The sequence below is a fragment of the Aplidium turbinatum genome, chromosome 4 (genome assembly GCF_918807975.1).
Source record: "Aplidium turbinatum chromosome 4, kaAplTurb1.1, whole genome shotgun sequence".
In the NCBI taxonomy this organism is placed as follows: Eukaryota; Metazoa; Chordata; class Ascidiacea; order Aplousobranchia; family Polyclinidae; genus Aplidium; species Aplidium turbinatum.
Genome location: NC_137475.1, coordinates 31,259,073 through 31,280,319, shown reverse-complemented (window position 1 = coordinate 31,280,319; position 21,247 = coordinate 31,259,073). Strand labels below are relative to the sequence as shown.

General features: G+C 36.5%; 3 protein-coding genes across 3 annotated transcripts; 2 read left to right on the top strand and 1 right to left on the bottom strand.

Moving 5' to 3' along the window:
* The first annotated feature begins 200 nt into the window (after nt 1-200).
* LOC145768757 (85/88 kDa calcium-independent phospholipase A2-like) lies at nt 201-5,526 on the top strand. The gene is made up of 3 exons (XM_082580342.1): nt 201-2,297; nt 2,489-2,623; nt 2,874-5,526. The coding sequence occupies exons 1-3, from the start codon at nt 295-297 to the stop codon at nt 3,064-3,066; spliced, it is 2,331 nt and encodes a 776-aa protein (XP_082436468.1). The 5' UTR covers nt 201-294; the 3' UTR covers nt 3,067-5,526.
* A 5-nt stretch (nt 5,527-5,531) lies between these two features.
* Nucleotides 5,532-12,836, top strand: LOC145769061 (beta-secretase 1-like). The gene is made up of 9 exons (XM_082580658.1): nt 5,532-5,536; nt 5,615-5,777; nt 7,815-8,051; nt 8,950-9,128; nt 10,074-10,275; nt 10,761-10,946; nt 11,555-11,713; nt 12,004-12,099; nt 12,690-12,836. The coding sequence occupies exons 1-9, from the start codon at nt 5,532-5,534 to the stop codon at nt 12,834-12,836; spliced, it is 1,374 nt and encodes a 457-aa protein (XP_082436784.1).
* Nucleotides 12,837-20,866: 8,030 nt separating this feature from the next.
* LOC145769060 (uncharacterized) lies at nt 20,867-21,247 on the bottom strand. Its single transcript, XM_082580656.1, has one exon. It carries the CDS (start codon nt 21,245-21,247, stop codon nt 20,867-20,869), a length of 381 nt encoding a protein of 126 aa, XP_082436782.1.

Below are 21,247 nucleotides of genomic sequence, written 5' to 3'. Positions count from 1 at the left end.
GCTATCAGAGCAAACTTTACTTAATTTCTGGTGAAAGCTTTCTGCAATTAATACAAGCTACAAATTTGCTTTGGCAATTATTATTTATGTACGTTGTTTCAATTATTTCGGCATTTTCCTGGTATCAAATTCAAAGCTATATTATTTTTATTCTATATATATTGTGATTTCTTATGTTTTAGTGCTTGTGTGAACTATTGAAATCAACAATTTTTATAAGATAACTAAAATTAAGGTAGTATTGCATGAATAACTATATTATGGTGAAACCAAAATTGTGCTAAAAAGTACGTCATGAATTTTGCCAATTTTGTTCTTGACAAAATCAATCAAGTTGTTACTGATCCATATTCCATAAAGGAGCAACCAAGTACCATATTTTCAGACTCAAATTTAGTCAAAGCATCTGAACTTCTTTCTTTATACTTGATCGATGGTTACTATGACCTCACTTTAACTGGACCCAATGTAAAAGACAAGTTATGCAGGCTTTATCATCTCCCTGCAAGCAAGAAGAAGGAAGCCTTGGAATTTTTTGATGAACTAACTGAGAAACTGCTTATTTTATACAACAGTAGCGATCAATGTCGTAATCTTGCCAAGCTGCAAACCATTTGCAACTTGATACGAAGTCGAAGCGTCTGGTCTCCTGCCCATATTGCTGTTGAAGCTGGAATTGAAAATGTATACAGCAAAGAATCCCCATTATCCCAGTGGATTGATAGTCAATCTTGTGAACAACACTACACTCCTCTTCATATAGCTTGTCAGCTAAAATCAATAACAATAGTTAACGCCTTGGTAGAAGGTGGAGCTGACTTGAGCAAGTGTGATGACAAAGGCAACACTGCTCTTCATCTATCTGTCAATGTAAAATTTGTGCAAGGTGTTCGAATTTTATTCTCTGCGGCAAATGAAAAGATGTTAAATATGGAAAATTGCCAAGGTGAAACCGCCTTGCACATTGCATGCAAATTAAACGACACTGAAATGTGCAAACTTCTGATCGAAAAAGGCGGTAATGTTTATCACTGTGGCTCCATTGCTTTACCAATCCATTATGCACTGAAATACGGTTCATTAAATGTTGTCAAACTGCTTCTGGAACATTCACCAGAATTGGTCAATGCAACTTGTAACAAATATGGTGCTATTCCTTTGCACTGGTGCAAGAAACAAGAAGAAGTTGAGATTCTGCATAAGTACAACACTCCAACTGAAGTTGCAAGCAAAGCTTCACATTTACCATTACATATTATGGTATTGCGTGGTCGCTTGGAGGTAGCAGTTGCAATTATTCTTGGAAATGGTCATGTAAATGGAAAAGGGAAAAATGGAAACACTGCTTTACATCTTGCTGTTTTTGAAGATTGTGTCATGCTTGTAAAGATGCTTTTATTATTTGGAGCAGATCACACAATTGCAAATGACTTTGGAGAAACCGCTGGTATTCTAGCTGTCCGAAGCAACAAACCAAACAAAAACAGCATTGTTGAATTGTTGTCTTCCATTGGTGGTATATTTACCAAGTCTATTCTAACATCTGTGCAACATCAGTACAATAATAATAACTATCATTCAATAAGTGGAGATCGAGTTTTGTGCTTAGATGGAGGTGGAATTCGAGGACTCATTCTCACACAAATACTAATGGCTATTGAAAACTTTACCGGAAAAAAATCGAAAGAAATGTTTGATTGGATTGTGGGAACTAGTACCGGCGGACTGCTTGCTTTGTGCTTGGCTCAAGGCAAAAGTGCATTGGAAGCACAAAGGCTTTATTTTCGATTCAAAGAAAAGGTTTTCACAGGTTCTAGGCCGTACAACTCTGAGCCAATGGAAGAGTTTTTAAAGCAAGAGTTTGGAGAAGAGACTACAATGCAGAGCATTTCTAACGGACCGAAAGTTTTAATTACAACTGCCTTGGCTGATCGCAAGCCGGTGAAACTTCATTTTTTCAAGAATTATTCCTTGTGTGATTTTCATGCTTTTGAAAATCATAGAATTTCAAAGAAAGTAAAAGGATCTGATGTTGATAAACTCAAGGAAAGGGTTCCATCGCTTGAACAACCGCTTTGGAAAGTTGCCAGAAGCAGTGGTGCAGCTCCAACGTATTTTCGTCCAATGGATAAATTTCTTGATGGAGGATTAATTGCCAACAACCCAACCTTAGATGCACTCACAGAAATTCATCGCTATCATAAATTAACATGTCAAGATCAGCATTCTGAACCATGCAAAGAAGTTGGCATTGTGGTTTCTATTGGAACTGGATGTTTGAAAACCACTGTTGCCAAGTGAGTAAAATGCTTGTTGAACATTACATACTGTTACACTGTTACAGAGTATAGAAAACTGTATGGTGATGTCTGATATGTTCAACACTGTTTTGTGCAGACTATCTGTTCAAGGTTTTAAACAATATTTTGTATACGTTTGTTTTTTTGGAAGTTTTATTGTCACTGTTTCACTTGTCACTTTATAATAGGTCTGTGGATGTGTATCGGCCTACAAATCCTGTTGCCCTTGTTAACTCTGCCCTGGCTGGTTTGGAGTTGAGTCAAATGTTGGTCGATGTAGCTTGTGAAACAGACGGCTTTGTTGTTGACAGAGCTCAGGCATGGTAAGTCGTGTGCGGTACGACATTGCAAAATGAACTACAAGACAAAATGTTGCATTTGTGAACGGTTTTATTTTCTAAATTCGTGTGACTGCTGATGGTTAATTGGTTAATGCTACAAAAAATAAAATAATATCATACAGTTAACAGTAACACACAAATAATACTTGGCAAGGTAGGCTACTGTTTCAAGTAGGTTGAAATTGTGACCAGGCTTCTTTTTGTTTAATTTTTTTTACATATGTTTTTCTAGGTGTGAAATGATTGATGCTCTTTATTATCGACTGACTCCCTTAGTTGATGAAGACATAATGCTTGATGAAGTCGACAATAAAAAACTTCTTAATTTGATGTGGGAAACACAAATATATCTTCATAAAAATAAAGGTTTGATTGAAGAAGTAGCCGCTGCTCTTTGCCGGCCGTCAAAACCTTCAAGATTTTAACAGCTTTGCAACAAACAACATGCCCAAGGGAATGTTCAAATTAAGACATTTGTAACATATCTTGTGTTCTACTGAGCTTTTTTAGTTATGAAATATGTTGCTATGCTATACGATGAAATATGTAACAGTTGATGTTCCAAACTCATCTGTGATATGTTTCAGTTACGTACGGTACTTTGAGTGATGATTTTTTTTTTGCATTTTGTAATTTTATTTTCAGAAAAATAAAACATTTTAAGATGAAAGTGCACATGAAATCGCAGACATACTAAGGCTTAAAATAACCGTATTTGAGAAATTTTTGTTATTGTATCAACTGATTTGGTATATTTCTCCAGGTGGTACAAAAACAGGCATGTACTTGAAAAGAAATGGCTTTCCTAAAATTTTTATAGAGAAAAAGTGCAGCCAAATGGTCATATTGTTTTTTAGATTTGAGAAAGAACAATGTGTTTGTTTGCAATTGTTTTATTTCCTTCGTAGATATACAGGGTTTTCATTAACAAAGGTGATGCATCTAATATGCTTGCTTTCCAATAGGGGTGCTGTGTTAAAGTTACAAATGTTTGATAAAGTGATTTTGCAATGAAAGCAAGGCGGCGAAGCTCAACTGCAAAGTTATGCTGAACTGCAATCAAAAGAAGTTCATGTCAAAACAAAAAAATTCACTTTTCCGTATGTCAAGTCATTTTGCTGCACCTTTACAAAATCTTTTTACAAGTAAAGCCATTTCAATGTTTATCAACAATAGTTACGAATAGGCCTAATAAGCATATTAAGCCACTTTTTTAATTGACAGTTTTCAAATTTTACTGATTTTTCCATTTTTTTTTTTGCTGGCAACTTTTTAAGAAACTGGATTTCCTCACAGTCACAGGCTTATATATAAACATTTAAACAACAACAAACATCAGCAGGTAATGCGATAACGTTTGATGATTCTGAACGTCTTCTTTATATGACTCCAGAAACTACATTGCACGGCCTTAGTTATGGTTCACCACACATATTTCAAAAATGTGCTCCCAAAGTCTATTATTACAAGTGAAAATATCCAAAAAAGAACTCTTCCTGGTATGTAAAACTGTATTTTTGTCAATTTTACTACAAAGAAGGTCACCTATAATTTGTTCATGTAAGCGAATCACGTATATACTGTAGGGCTCCACAGTTACATGCAGTGAGTACTAGTAAATACGCAATAGAGGATATTTGAAACCGTGCTGCATTCTTAAAACGCTTTTAAAGGATAGATAAAATAAATGAGTTCTTGCAATAAATATTTTTAAGTTACATACAACAGTTAAAAAACATGGTGACCAAAAAATTCAGGTTCTTGCCTTCCCAAATTTTGACACATCACAGTTCTTTAGTTGGCAAGAATTGAATGCAACGTTGATGATAACTTATTTATCTTTGCCTTTATAACATCATATCAAGTAAAAAGATCTTCAAAATTTTCATTAGTATCATATTCTTTCCCACATATTTGAGGTTACCTTCATATGGTGCTGTACGTCTGCCGCAGCAAGAAGCTTTGCATGTAAAGATCCTATAGAATGACCCAATCTCTCCCCCGGTTACTTTTTTGAGTCTCAGTTCTTTCTCTACATAAAAGTTTTGGAGTAGACCCAGATATTTTGTGTGAGTAGATTTTTACACTCATTACCAGCACTTGTCTACACTAGATTTATCAAGGGGACATGTTGCAATGTGTTTATGCATTCGCCGAGCCGGGAGCCGCTTTTCAAATTTTCACCATTTGACACCCTGCAGGAAAGTTGTTACTCACTTATATATATGGAAATACTACATTGAGGTTTTTGTGACACTATATCAATCTAGGGCAAGCATAGAAAGGTTCTCTCTGCTTTCAAAGGATACTTTTGTTCATTTTTTTTACTTAATTTTTTTGTGTATTTTAATTTCCCTACACTTGTGAAATGTTATTTCTTTGTCAAGCCTAAGTAGTTTTTATGATGTGCTAAATGTTTGGCTTAATTACTATTATATTTTACAAGTTTGGCTGATACAACTCTATACTTTATATCAAGCTGTATGCAAAAAGAAACCACTGCTGTACATTGCTTGTACATGTGCATTTTTTATTGTGTTGTACTGTGTTGTTATATTTCCTTGTTTTGTTGTAATACACAATTCTGTGTCTTTAAACTTGTTGAGTGCTTACTAATTTATAACGCAGCCTATCATCATTTGCCAACAATTTTGTTCTATGTCATAGTGTTTAGTTTTACTTTTCTTGCAAAAATTCCTCATACAAAAAACTTACTTCATTTCATTTTCGTTCATTCGTTACTTCACTTTGAGTGCCCATAAAGATAAAGTGTTACTGTAATTTTTTTCTTATTCCCGCTATTGTGTCAATGCATCAGGTAGTGTTTGTCTGTTCTGTTAGCAATTTAACATCGCTCTGAACAAAGTTGACAGTCCTTTTGTCTTTAGGAATGGAGTAAGCTTTTAGCTGTTTAATGACTCGCATGACTCTGTTAGTCCATGTTTCAGCATTGTTCTTGTTGTTGATCTCCAGCCTTGAATGTGCAAAATGGCCACTGCAATTTCATAAAGATATTAGAAGCAACATAACAAATTTAAAAGGCCAACTGTCTTCTGGGTTCTACATTTCAATTAACATTGGAACACCAGCCCAGACATTCAACGTAATTTTGGATACCGGAAGCAGCAATTTTGCGGTAAGCCATAAATTTATTTGCTGAACTTTCTCAACAACCAAATATTAACCTTTTGTGACTTTAATAAGATGAATGTGACGTTTTGTGGTATGTTTTGCCTAAACTTTATTCATACTTGATCGTGTGGAGTTTAGTTGGCGATCGTAAAGTTGTAGTTAGATTGATTTTTGCATTGATAGTTCCTGTGCAGTGGAAAATGCATTCAAGGCAGTGATAATTCTTTTTACTTAGAAAAGCCAAAGCTGAATGTCCAACATTTCACTACGCCATTCAACACTGCACATGAAGGCATGAACAGATAAATGTTGTTTATGTGACCGAGCGGTGATAGCGCTAGTATAGGAAAAATAGCTTAATAGATGCATACAATCAGGTCTATTCTGACAAGAGTTTAATAGGACTGACTACTGAATGTAATACCATACTAAAACAATAATTATTTAGACTTTAGATGAACAAAATTAGCAGTTTGTCTTGCATTGGGAAATTTGTACATGAATACAAGCTTGTCAGCTTTTGCAATGCCCAGTCGATTTTAACTTCAAGATGGATCAGGCCGAAAGTGAAGTAGAAAAAACATACTCAACACCTGCAGTCCTGCACTGGTAGCTTTCACCCCTACTCGGTACCTTTTCCTAAAGCCTTCAAAGCCACCTTTAACCTGTCATTGCTGATTCTGTCAGACTGGGATTTCCACCATGTCAAAGGTTTTACTATTTTTAGCATATCTTCTTGAAATACGTATGGTTTAAAGGGCCCATTTTAGGATGATAATTAAGGACTTCTGACAAAATATTAGGGCTAATGTCTCAATCAAATTCTATTACTACATCAACCTCATCCAAAAACAGCTTTTTGTCTCTAGTCCATATACTTAAAAATTTCACTGATTTTTACTGGATTTAAATCAAACAACGCTGTTTGTTATTTTGATCACTTTCATCACTAAACAAATATTCAATTCAAACAATGAAAAACTAAAGCAATCCAAATCAATTTTCTTTCACTGCACTGAAGAGATCCGTAAGATCGAAACAGTTGGCCTTGGTCTGCAATTAATATTTAGTAATGCATTATTAGGTATTTTCTTTCTAATCATAAAAAGTTTTTAAAGTAATGTAATTTTCACTTTGCGTGGAACTACATGTGCTGGAGGGGGTGCTGATCTTTTTTGTTTTCACTTCCTAAAAAAATATTAGTCTTTTGTTTTCACAAATATGCAAAACGTAATTGCCTAAGCTATTATTTCCACCTTTCAAAATGTCACTGTGACCTGTTTCATGGGCTCAATTTCAAAGCCAAAGTGTACGGTAAGACAAAAATGTAATATCCCAAAACAAGGTCACATTTTAAAAATAACTGAAGAAACATGTTCAATGGAAAATTCCCATCGCAATGATACTTTATATATTGACGTTGATCAAGTAGTTGCTGAGATACTGGTAGCCTACCATGTTTAATTTTGAAATACCACGATTTTGTGAAATTTGTCAAAAAGACCAAAAGTTCCATGTCTCGTTTGAGATATCATTTTAGATTTGGTAGTTTTTACGTAGTTGAAAGTAGTATAATTTGGACACCTTAAAAGAAAAATAGCAATTTCTCAATCAAATGGATCGAGATTTTGTTGATTTGGATTATTTCAATTTTCAACTCTTGATTCAGTTTGTTCACAAATCATGACCAAAACACACTTTTATAATATAGAAAGGAACTTGTTAGTCCAAGCATCATTTGTGCCAAGTTTCAGCTAAATCAAAAGGCATGGTGTTTAATCCTTTGATTAAATGAACTTAGAATGATCCCATAAGGATCGAAAGGATGTCAGTTCTACTCCTGTCCAGAGCGCACAGCTGTGCCTTTTTTTGCACTGAAAAACATATTTCAAAGTGAACACAAAGACCAGCAATCTTGCCTTCATGTCGACTTAACGTAAATCTTCACCGAACGGACATTAGTCTGGGTACTACTGACGGACAAACCCATAACCGCCACTTTACTCACAGCGTGTAACAAATTAAAATTCGTTTTTGATAGATTGCAGGCACGTCATCACGCTTTATCGAACGTCACTACGTAAAACGTGCGTCAAGCAGCGTGGACACTAGATCCCCTCATCATGTCGACATTGCATATGTGGAAGGCTCATGGAAAGGTGTCATGTTATCTGATATTGTCTCCATTCCGTCGGCAGGCCTACATACCCCTGTTCGTGTTCCAGTAACCGAAATTCAATCGTCTGAAAACTTCTTTCTTAACAATTCTAACTGGCAGGTAAAACAGATTTATTTCTTTTTGTATTTTAATTCAATCTTTAGTTTAAAGTTTGCGTAAAGGTGTTGAAATGTAACGCAGAACGCACTGACATAAAATTTCACATTTTGCATCGAAACAAAGGTGGATGGTTGGTAGACTTGAAATTAGGATCTTGTACAGAAGCGGGCCAATGGATTTTCAATTTCGATGAGCTTAGTGGCTCTAATGAATCAACTTTTTTTTACTCCGTGAAAGAATCTTCAAGTATATTTCTCTGTGGTTTGCTGTGACAACTACTCTGGTACACTTGTTTGTTCCAACTTAGTGGTGATAGCTAATTTCTTGCGACCTTTTTAATATTTACTAGGGTTGTTATCAAGGTTTGCTTGGAATAAAACAGCAGTTTTTCAAATTTCCTACCCTGTGTCGTGTTCCACATTTTACTCTATACCCAGAAATGTTAAATGGAATCCACTTTTGAAAATACTCAATTAAATTAACACTCCTGTATCAGTTAGTTCTCTGCCTTTTAGAAGAACTTCTTTTTCCATGCTTCCTTTTTTGCTTCCCTTTTCTTTCAGCCTTAAGGCAAATATTTTGCCATCCAATGATGTTGCATTTGATTAAAAGTGAGTAATAGGGTTAGACGACAACAGGAAGGCTATTTCATAACATTTAACAAACAATTTTGCAAGTTTACGCATAGCAAATAAGTGACCGCAAACTTATGCGTAATTCTACAATGTGATGACAATATTAAAAAAAAGAGAATAAAAGTTGGATAATATGAAGGCATGGAAAACTATTTCCTTCCGTATTTGAAGTTTTGATTTCATTTTAATCTATGCTTTGCAAATTCCATACTCCGTACTGAAACATACTTAGTGTATCACTTCGTTTTGTTGTGGTTTTGCAGGGGATCTTGGGATTGGCTTATTCCGATATAGTGCAACCACCCGGGCAGAACATCCCTTCTTTCATGGACTCTGCCCTGCCGCAAAGCGGCCTTCGTGATATCTTTTCTATGCAGTTATGTTCCCGGCCGTCCGATGACGTCACGTACGGATCGTTTGTGATGGGCACTCCAGAGCAAAGGTTGGGCTTTTTTTATGAAACTTGTTTTCTGATGAGCTTTGGAAGAGAGTTCACTTTGTTGTACCCCAGACGTGGATTTAACATTTATTTTTTTTATTTTTATTCAGACGAAAAATATATAATCGAACATAACATAAACAAGTGAAAAAAAGTTTCAAACGTTTTTAAGACATGGTTGTCACGTGCGCATCATGAGTAGTCCCATAAGAATGATTACACTTACAATCTTACATATGCAATATAAAATAGGAAGTGACAGAATATTAATTCGACTATACACTAACTACAAAGGATAGTTGTGAACTCAACAGCAGAAAATCAAGAATGGTTATAAGTAAACAACTCTACCGGAGACAAGGCACATGAGGCATAAGGATTCAAGAGCGTGAAGCAAATAATTATTTGGAAGCTTAGTTCTGCCGGATGTGGACCACTAGACCAGGTCATCAACATCGACGCGCACTGCTGAAGTGTAAACGTAGAGAACTGAACCGCCGTTATTTGATTTTAACGAATTTTTTAGCCGCATTTTTTTTATTTTTAGCATTATATTTTTTTTAGCATGACTTCTTCATTATTTACATTATTTTTTTAGCTGCACTAGCTCAATTTTTTCAGCTTTCAACGTATTATCGCAAATACACCAACAGTTGTTGTTTAAACAACTGAATTTAAAAAAACATTATGTAACAAGTTGTATCTAATTAATCCGTATGCATTTCGCTTGAAGTGTCAACTGCTAATGTACTGGACCACATAGGTTGAACATACGGGAAGCACTTTTCAAGCATTGGATATTTACTCTAACTTACTCTTACTCTTACTTTACACGTGTCGTTTACACAACAGCACTTGGTTCTGATATACTACAAAACTGCACCTTTAAATTTGGTGCAGACTATTGGTATTGAAATTATGAAAATTATTAGAGAATCTTTTTTACAGTCTTTGGATCGGTCCAATGTTGTGGACTCCGATCGTCAAAGAAAGGTTTTACGAAGTCCTGATCACAGGCATGAAGGTTGGCAGCACGAAGGTGGAAGACGACTGCGTTGACTTCAATAACGACAAGACCATTCTTGACAGTGGAACTACCAACATAAGATTCCCCACACCAGTATACCACACCATTGTAAAGCTTATCAACGTAACGTCATATCTGTTTTTCTACTTTTTCGTATTTTATTTTTCATATACTACTATTTGTGACAATGCCAGACAGCAAATCAACCGTTGTTTTACATTGATTCAACGTTTACTGATGTAAAAAAAACGATTGATTTGCTGTCTGAGATGTGACGTTATCCAAGCTTGTCGAAAATATTAAAAAACATCTGAAAGGATGTCACAGTGACTGTAAGGCGTAAGAGAGATTTGTTAAAATGACAGGTTTATTTTGGAACAGTTTGGCTTAGTATTTTTAATACAATGCATAATGATAACATAAGCATAAAACATCTTAGATATTCATAGTTTCAACCTCATTTACAAAACCATCTCCTTTATTTCAGAATATTTCCTTATTATTTCTAATCCCATAATTCCTGTTTCAAGTACGTTGGTGCGATTTCCCTGTGACAGTTCAACTAAGTTTAACCCTAATTGTAATTTTGAGTTGCTTTTTCACACCAGGACACTGTAACCCAAGAATATTTAGACGAAGCCTTTTACAACGGATCCAAAGTCTTTTGCATAGGAAAACAAATCAACATCTTTCAATGGTTTCCTTCATTAACCATTTATCTTCCTTCCACCACGTTCAACCAAACCGTTGCTCTCACCATTTATCCTCAAAGTTATGTTCAGGTGAAAGTGGTTGTGATGAACCAACAGCATTTTTGAGTTGGTCCTAGTGACTTTTTTTTGTGAGTTAAAACAATCTTTCACCAGCAACAAAAGTTTATGTTGGTGGTAGTAAGCTCTAGCACACTTCGGAGTATTTTTACAAATTAAATACTATACATCACTGCAACTGCTAAAAATTGTAACTCTGGAGACCTGCAAAGTAAAATTTGATACCTTTTCGTAATAGTAAGCGTAACACAATAAAAGAGATATACAGTAGTTCTAAAATTTTTTTGATTTGCTAAGTTAGTTATTTTGATCAAATCGGAAAATACTGATTTTTGTAGTTAAAGAAAAGACCGCTAGACATGTAGCAGAATCTGTAAACAATTTACGATTAAAGTTTTTCAAGTTTCTGTTTCGATTTTATGCTTTCAGTTTCGATTTCAAACTTATCGTTTTATTAGTCAGTATGTCAACCTCACTGTTTGGCAACGTCCTAACTTTTGTTTTGAACTTTATTAGCTGACAAGAAAAAAAGTTATTTTTAAAACTTAGACCGGCAATATTTAACCAACACAAAACAGTCAAAACAATCGTTTTACAAATGTAAATTTCTTGCAATGTACCGTATTTTGCAGTTTGTAAACGATGGACCTGACGACCAAGCTTGCTACAAGTTCTTAATTTATCCTTCCGACATCGGTACTGTGCTTGGCACCGTCTTCATGGAGCAATATTACGTCGTTTTCGATCGCGAAAAACGACAAATCGGTTTTGCAAAATCGACGTGTACATGGGTAAGCCGCGGATGTTGTTTGTAGTACACCATTCATGAGTTACTTTTCAGACAGCAATTCAGCTGTGTTTCAACGTCTACAGACGTTGAATCAATGTAAAAAGCAACTTATTTGCTGACTGGGTTGTGAAGCGCTGAGAGCAAGGCAAACAGTGTTATCAATAACTTATAGCATACAGGTTTATCTCCACACGCCCTTGCTGTCCCTTAATAAACATACAGCGGCTTACAGCCTGATTTTAGGAGCTTTAATGTGAATCTTGTATTTATTGCTGCTTCTTTCAATTGCAGATAAACGATCGAACTTCTCCTCTACTTGCCCTGGAAAACGGTTGGGTTAATTCCACAGTATGTCAGTTTGAAAGTTCTTCTTTCTCTAACTTGCAAGTGAGAAAAATGTCGATTTTTTTGTGAATTTGCTAGGTAGACGTTGGTAGTTTTGCTCAGGCGGCTATTCTGTTAACTTGCTTCAGTGAGTTACAGTTGAAGTTTTTATCAGTAATAGCGTCATCATTGTCACGTGCTGGTGGTTTAAAATGTCGGTCTTTTTGTGTTGCAGTTAAGTCTAAATTTTAATATACTCTACTGCGAAATGAAAGTCTTGCCTACATTTACCCATTTTGGTCCAATAGCTTGTCATTAACATACTGTTTCGCTGTAATCTACGAATGAAAGCATACGACAAGCATTGAAAGTCTGTTCCAGAAAGTTGGCTATGGTTAGGCCTTTCAGCAAAAATAAAGAGTGGGTTTTTTCATTCGTGTGTTTCTTTTAATGTGACTGTCATTGCGAGTCACTGAACCAGTTGATCCAGCAACTACATTTTGTTCTTTGAAATGCAGTGCAAGTCACCAGAAGCTTGTTAGTTACGTGTGTTGGATTTTTTAAGTTTTGGCAGGGTTCTATGCTACTATGTAATTTTCTCCCAGAAGCCTACTATTAAAAAAAACACTTACACTTTTTTTGCTTTGTCACAGATAACTCTTTATGTTTTGGTATGTGTTTTAACTCTCATCTCCATTCCAACGTGCTACCTACTTTGGAGGTATGTGGTGAAAAAGAAATGCGACCGCCTATGCTGTAAAGAAAACCATTGCACGTACTCCGAATTACATGAACAATAGACCATCACCGAATTTGCTACAGTACATTTGCTGTTTTCCCGTTTCCCATGTTTCTCGCATGGTCTCCCTTCGTTCCAGACAGAAAATCAGTCGTTTTTTTAAGTCTGCAGACGTTGAATCAATGTAAAGAGCAACTGATTTGCTGTCTAGGGTGCTTTTTAGATTAAATTTACTGTGTTCTTACCCGCGTACCCGACATACAGGTAGGAAACAAAATCCTAGAAACCAATTGCTTCAGGTTTTTAACAAGTTTGTTGTTTCCCACGTTTAACGTTTGATAGATTCTTACCGTTTCAAAACTTTTATGAGATGACAATTCTATTGCCCCCCCCCCCCCCCAAACAGGAAATCAAGCGTTTTTTTTACTGATTTAACGTCTGCAAACGTTGAATTAATGTTAAAAGCGATTGATTTCCTGTCCGGGCCCCACGATGGTTAATGTATCATCACGGCTTTGTTCAGCAAAGCACCATTAAATAGCTGCAAATTTTATTGCAAATATTATGATTTAAATGTAGATGTAACATCATTATACTACTGGCAAGCTGTTTGCATCGATTGAAAAACAAAAGTTCAGTCGTGTCCTATGTTACTGCCTTTCGATTTTAAAGATTTTCAATTTCACTTAATTTGTACCAAATTTCTTGATGTATTTTAAGATAAAATATTTTTTGGCTGAAAGCTACATCTACTGTGCGGAATATATACAATTATACATGATTGAACTTGTAATAATGTGTATAATTTATGTTTTATGACAGCCGTGTTACCGAATTGTTTAATTCAATCACTGTTGTCAATTTGACTCCATTCCGAAAATATTTCTTTCTTTTCATGAAATGTCTCATATCTATATTACTTTTGTGCATTTATTTTCTCTTCCTCTTGAAAGAGATCTCTCTATTGTTTCATGCTGTTTATTAACAGTTCATACTTTCATGTAAATTATTTTTTTGAACAAGTGTGGTTTTACTTCAGCCATTTACAGTAATGGCTGATGTTCCCAATCGTATTCCTTGATTACATTGATGTCACGTCCTTTGAACGTCGAATCAATGCAAAAAAGAACTGATTTGCTGGCCTGCGTTGTTTTAACACAATCAGTTGCACTTTCGGCTTTATATTTGAGTCCAACACCGAATGTACTTGGTATGTTTTGCGCTCAATCATCTTATGACTTTTGCATCATCGCAACGTGTCTTAATGTTAAAAAAGTATTGCAAACGTGTTAAACTATATCTGATTTTCGGCAAGCGATTGTTGCCCTAGTCAGTTGTTTCTGTAGTGGCTTAATATAACCAAAGCTTGTTAAGAATTGGAAAGCTTCCTTGTAATGACCTCTTCCCTGATCTAAATTCTGTCATTTAGACGTTGAAGGAATGTCAAAAAAGGGTTAATTTGCTACGTTGGTGCATATCACATAGCTTCAGCAGTTTACAATTATAATTACTGCCTAGGTTCCCGTTAACATCTCTACTCGTTGCTTTACTTGGAGCGAGGTGTTTCATGTTCATCTTTTTAGTTTAGATTGAAATTTTGTGTGTTTTATATTTTTAACTCTTTTCCTATTTTGCTGTTTTATCGCCACACACTTTGTGTTATACAGACGAAATCGGTTAATCGAATCACCTATTTGCCAGACGTTTTGATACGATTATACGATTGATTCGTTTAACCAATTTACTAAAAAAAGGTTTATTGTGAATGGGCGTAATGTTGAGAAGATGTCTGTGCTGACTAGGCTGCAACGCACATTACAACTGATACTTCCTACAACTGTTTACAATTCTGGTTAAACTTTAAAGAGTTTCCTAGTTCTGTGTTACATACCACTAAGCTGTATGTCCCAGCCAGCAAAACTGGTCCTTTTTACATTGATTTATCGTCTGCAGACGTTGAAACGATGTAAAAAAGATCAGCTTTGCTGACTGGGATAGAGCATGTACGATCAAAGCATTTTTCTGCAAACTGCAGCAATCGGACTGCAAATCGGCAATCTTTCATATCACCGATCTCTGTGACGTCACAACGCGAACTTTGACATTGAAGTTTTTGATTCAAGCGGGCTATTTTTAGCTCGTACCAGCTGTGTAGTTTTGAGTATGGAACGTGGCCTACGAAAATAGTGGTATGGTAGAAAAACACGGCTCAAACTCATTGTTTGTTTTGGAATCGTAAAGGTTTTTTTGTCAAGTCTTTTGCGCTGTCTGGTAAAATAATTAATTTGCAATGTTCTTCAACTGAACGAAACTGCACAAATAAAATTACGCACTGCATTTCACAACAGTAGGCTACTTTGTTTCAGCAATTTAAAAAAAATTCTCCAAAGTTTTCAGGTTTAAACTTTTAGACATGCTTTCCAACACTTCTCTCTCAAGCCGAAATAATTTGTCCATGTCCTTTCCTTGGAAGGCCAGTCGCCGACAGATGACATCAAAAGCATTTAAACTTCTTTATTGGGAAGTGTGATTATTCCTTTTGTGTGCTCTTCTGTTTTAATGAAGCCCAGCTGTGCGAAAATTGTTTTTTTGTAGTGCGATGTCTAGCACATAAGATTATGGCCTGGGATTACAGACACTTGTCTTTGCTTTGATCGCATGCGTCTGTCTCACCTTTGCTTCATTTCGCCTTTGAACATTGCAGACAATTATGCGAAGCAAAAAAGAGACATTCTCTTTTCGCTAACGGGTACAATTATACGATTAAATGAATGAAGTAGGCAAACTAGAAGCAAATCCTGATGCTTTTATCCGACTTATTCTTTTAAGCGGTATACGCTTAACCGATGTTTTTACTTAACATTAGATTGGATTTGGTTTGGGATTTCAGGTTTTGATTCAAATAAACGATTGATACGTTTAAGCAGTATACTATTAACCGATTTCGTCTGTATTTCATTTAGATGTTATTTAATTCAGTAGTCTTGACATACGTTGCTGGTATATTGTGTATGCGATTGAACGGCTCGTTATTTCTTAATGCCAGCTGCTTAGTATTTCATGTTTGCACTTTTATCGAGACGCGTTAAACTAGACGCGATACATTGTTCATTTTTTCACTCTGCTCTTATCAGTGTTTCCACTTTCAAGTTTTCAATTTCCCTAAATTTAGTGTACAGTTTGCTTAAATTTTCCTAAATCAAACCTTGAAATTTCCTAACAAATTCCCTAAAACAAAAGAACAAATATACGTTGGAAAAAGCATAAAAAATAGGTTTCTATATGTAGCGACAGACAAAAAGGAAACACCGAATGATAGATATACATAACAATTTGATAAACACACAAAACAAATGTTAAAAAATTAAACAACAAAAGAATCTCACTCTATCAACAGAAATTTCTAAAATTATTCCTCAAGTTATACAATCGTTTCTGCATCCGCTACTGCCACAATGCATTTACAAAATTACAATATACAAAATTTTGTTCTGAGTTCTCTTGCCTCTTCATCAGTAACATTACATGCTTTGACGTAAAGGTAGCAACTTTTTAAAAGTTTCTTCTGATAACAACTCTGTTTTCATATAAGTATAAGTGAGAACAAGAGCAAGAAGGCTTTCCTGCTTAAGCCCTGAGCGATGATCACTTTTTATTAATTTTAATGTACTGAACACGCGTTCAACTGATGCATTGAAAAATGGCAAGGAAAGCATAATCACCACCACTTTTATTGAATTTCTGTACAGAAGAGAACCCGATAGATTGTGTGCTTGTGAAACTAATTTCCAGTACGACAAACATGGAACATCTTTTGAAATGCCAAGGAATATGTGTGTCCTCCATTCTTCATTTGCTTTTTCCATGTCTACAACATCACTTAACCATGGCAAGCTTTTTTGCACAGCACTTAGAGATGAAATAGATAAAGCATGCACATTGCACAGGTGATGGCACTTCCAAAGAATCACATTCTTTGATGTCAGTAAACCTAATTTCGATCTGTTCCACTAAACAAATCAGGTATGCTTGACATTGCCTGTAGAAGAGTTGCACATCTGGATGATCATTACCCAAATCTCATACAATTTCAGCAATTGTGTTGCTTGCTTTCATGCCTAAATACACTTGAAGCAAGGGCATAAAATTGTCGTCATTTTTGGTATCTACATTCATTGGTGGTGTTTCCTTGACATACTTGGACCACCATACAACTGCTGCAAAGGCTTTTCAAAAGTAAATTTATTTTATCCCTGAATTTATGTAGCAGGGGTAATTCACTTTGAAACAAATCATTGACAGCCACCTCGTCTGATTGGCTCTCAGAATTTTATGTTTTTGGCAATCAAAAAATTCTTGAAATTCTTTAAACTTGTGTTGCCTTTTTGATGACATTGCGAAATGGGCATAAATATTTCTGCATAAATCTTCCAAGGATTTAGGAAGCTTAAGCGATGCTTGAGATGCACACAAATGTATAGAATGACATGTGTATTTAACTGAAATTACCCACGGACATAGCACTTTTAGCATTTGTGCAACAGGTCTGTTTGAACCAAACATTACATTAAAAGTGTCAGCGGAAAATCCAACGATTTTTTGTAGGTATGCCCCTGCAATCCACATGCTTGATGCAACACAACATAGCATCATAGGCAACAGCATCTTCTCGAGAATACTTGCAACCGAATTCTAAAGCTTCCCTGTTGCTGCGCAGCCATTGCATAAGATCGTCTATGTCTCTACTACAGTCAAAGTCAGAAGAATGGTGGAATACCTCTCCTTCGCTTGTACTTAGCAAGTTTTCCAAAGAGCCCCTAGCATCTGAACCTTTCATCCCACTCAAGAGAAAGCTGGAGTGGTAATCTAAAGTGACATTAGCCGTGTTCGATGTTGGACTTTTCAGCAACCAACCAAGGGGTGTTGTAATAGCATGGGGGCATTTGGCCGGGACTGGGGCAACTCTAGTCTCTAAGGGAAACTGTACCAAGTAGTTGTCATTACCAATCAACAACGTTACAGTTCCATTAGGAATTCGTGGTAAAGAAACTCCCTTCAAGTGGTCGAACTTGCTCAATATCCTATCAACTGTGGTCACTTGTGGCAAGTTAATCGAATCCCCACCATCCAAAGGTGAAACATGCAACGAAAATGCTTGTCTTCATGGTTTGAGGTCTTTTCGTTGTCATGGTTTCAACAGTGGTTTCAAAGGGTAGTCCAGCATGATTGATTTTCAAGGCGGTGATCAGGCTTTGTTCACAGAAAGAGAGCATTAAACCTGGATCAAGCAGGGCATAGGTTTGCACCTCTATATTTCCATTACGTACCTTGACAGGGACTACATCAAGCAATGAACAAGACATAGGATTGAAGGTAGAGTTATTAGCAAAAAGAACAGAAGTGGAAGCAGTGCCATAATCTGCAACTGCATTAGGTACATGCAGCAGAGTGTGGTGACGAATACTGGAGCATCCTGATTCTTGACAACTGGTTTCACTTGGGCAATCATTTGCCACGTGACCAGACCCCAAACAACGGTAGCACAAGCGCTTGCTGCAAACCAGGTCCCTACGATTTTTAGATGTTTTATTTTTAAACTCTACACAAACGAGAAGCTTATGAGATTTGCCACAGCAAGGACAACTATTGAAGTGACTTTTTCACAGAGGTTTGGAATTGGCAGGTTTGACTGTAGCAAATGAACTGACATTTTGTTGTCGCAAGCTGTCAGACTTTGAAGGAAAGATAGTTTTGCTAAACACTGAATTTGCCTCCACAGACTGAGCAATAACAAAACTAGCGAAGTCAGCAAATCCAGCCAAATTACCTCTCTGTTGGATTTGAAGAGCCTCGGATATCCATTTTCTTCTTAGCTTGACCGGTAATTTGTTAGCAATTGCAGCAACAAAATTAACTGAGTTGATGGTCGAAGACCCAGATGCCTCTTCCAATGACGCCAAACATCGTTTCAAGAGCACAGCCAAATTTTCCAAACCTTCAGCATCATGTTGGTTGATGCGGGGAACGTCGAGCAAGCGGTTTTGACAACAGTGGCTTATAACATGTGGTTGGCCATACCTCTTATAAAGCTCGCCCCCAAACCAATTCATAACCACGTCGCTTGTCAACAATCCCAACATGATGCTTTACTTTGTCATGGACATCCTTGGAGCAGTGCTGCAGCAGATAAACTAGACGCAGGTCATCGTCACACACCCTATCAGCAACATGGACTTTGTACCTGTTGACAAAAGCCCAGTAATCCATGGGGTCACCATAGAACTTTTTCTATTGATGGTTTAGGCAGGTAATGTTCACCAACTTCTTAGTAAGATTGTCGATGAGATGGGTAGAGGGTTTGAAGATGTAAGCTTGGCACTGCGGCATGAGCATTGGGTTTGGCATCGCCCAACACTGATCGATGTGGTGCCGAATGTATGCCAAAGTTTTTTGAAGCACCTATACCAGTACTACCAATATCAAGCTCACGATTCCTCCTACCAATGGTGTGGGATTCCAAAACACCACCATGCCTTGCAGAAATTGAGCTGCGATGAGACATGCACTCCTGTTCCCAAGCATCTTCTTCCATCTTAGCAAGCTCAAGTTATCGCCTGGCTTCACGAGTCCGTTGCTCTGCCTCTTCTTGTACCCTCTCTTCCTCGTGTTGAAGTGCCAACAGCGCCTTTTGCACTTTTACATGGCTTTCTTTGTGGCGCTGGCTTAGCACAGACCTTGTGGTGGATGGTTTAGATTTTACGCTTTGAGTCTCCAACTTTAAATTTAGGTTGGCAGCACCTTCAATAGCTTTCAAGATTCCAAACTTGAGTACAAGGATTTCAGGAAAGTTGCCAACGATAGTTTTCCAGTGACTTTGAACAGAATTGAGATTGATCTCCCAGCAAGTTCGAACAAATTAAAAACGATGTAAGTTAGCGCGTTTGGTTAGACTTGGACACCCGCTTCGCTTACAGATTGAAATTATGCGCTAACTGTCACTCTCTGCTGCACCACATGCAAAGTTCCAAATTTCTTTTATTTCAGGGAAATAACAATAAGCGGTTTTCTAAATAACAAAAAATGATGTTAAACACAGACAATTAACTAGGTGGGTTGAGACTAAAATTAGTAGTTTTAAGTTATTCACAAATTGTTGTAGGGTTAAGAAATTACAAAATTTAAGAACACGGTGAAATCTGTCTACCGGTAGCCTACTATACACAGAAATATGTAGCGTGATACTGTACAAACAATGGCATAACAGTACACTAAAACATATAACACACATAAGATACATTACATACCAATTTTAGTTCATCCATGTCTTAGCTGGCTTTGCCCAGCATAATTAACAACAATGTTACATTTGTAAACAAGCATACAACTGCTATTGATTCTTCTAAATTCAAATACAAAAACATGTGGTCAGATGGTGAATGCATGCCTGACAGCATCCCTAGCCCTAGTTTGTTTGGACAAACCCATAACTAAATATGCCCTGCAATCTCAACCAGCACTTACTCTCAGCTAAACACTAACAAAAGGACTGAAAAAACAATGCGAGGACCACTGCTTGAGATTACAGAGTTTCCCCAAAGAAACTGATTAAATAGTTCAATAAAATCAAAAGGGACAAAAACGAGAGAAATTCTACAATCTATATCGAGACTATCATCACTGCTATCGTCAAGTGGCACAATGTCGTCATCCGAAGACGTGTCAAGAGTAGCCTAGTTTTTTTTATTTGTTTTTTTTTGTTTGGTTTTCTTGCTTTGTCTTTCTCTTCTTTCCTTTGGACCTCTCCATTGGTTCGATTGATAGCTTATTTTTTACTGGTGTCTTTGTAAGCACCAACGATTTACCCTTTTTTTCGCTTCCGTCGGTTGCTCTGAGGTTGGATTGTTGCCATAGGAAAAGGGAAGTGCTCTACAGGAGAAAAGTTGTTTTGATTTGATTCAGTAGCAGCAGCGTTTGCTAACAAAGACATAACTGGCGAAGCTACGCCATCATCATGAATGAGACCAACTTTCTCTCTTGATGTTGGAACTTCAGCCAATGTTTGAGTGCCACTATTTGATTCCATGTTAAGATTCACTTCATCTTCCGAATTTCGAGCAGGTATAGATCAATACTGTATGCTGCAAGGAAATCATCTTCGGTGAAAATGTTTTCATTCAATGGATACAAACCAGTAGCTTTAAAGCCTGATGTAATGTTCTGTAGAGTAAAAGCTTTAAGAAACGACTTTCCAAGAAGTTCAGCAACTTCATATATTGATACTCTTTGACCCGGGTGGTTGTAGAGCCACGTGTTGCATTCAGCGTTAAAATATCTTTTCAATTGTCCAAAAACACTAACATCTAATGGTTGGAGACAATGCGAACAACAAGTGGGAAACGTAAAGAGCACTATTCTGTTATCTTTGGCATTTAGATGCATGAACATGCTCTTTGGAGCGATGCCACCAACCAT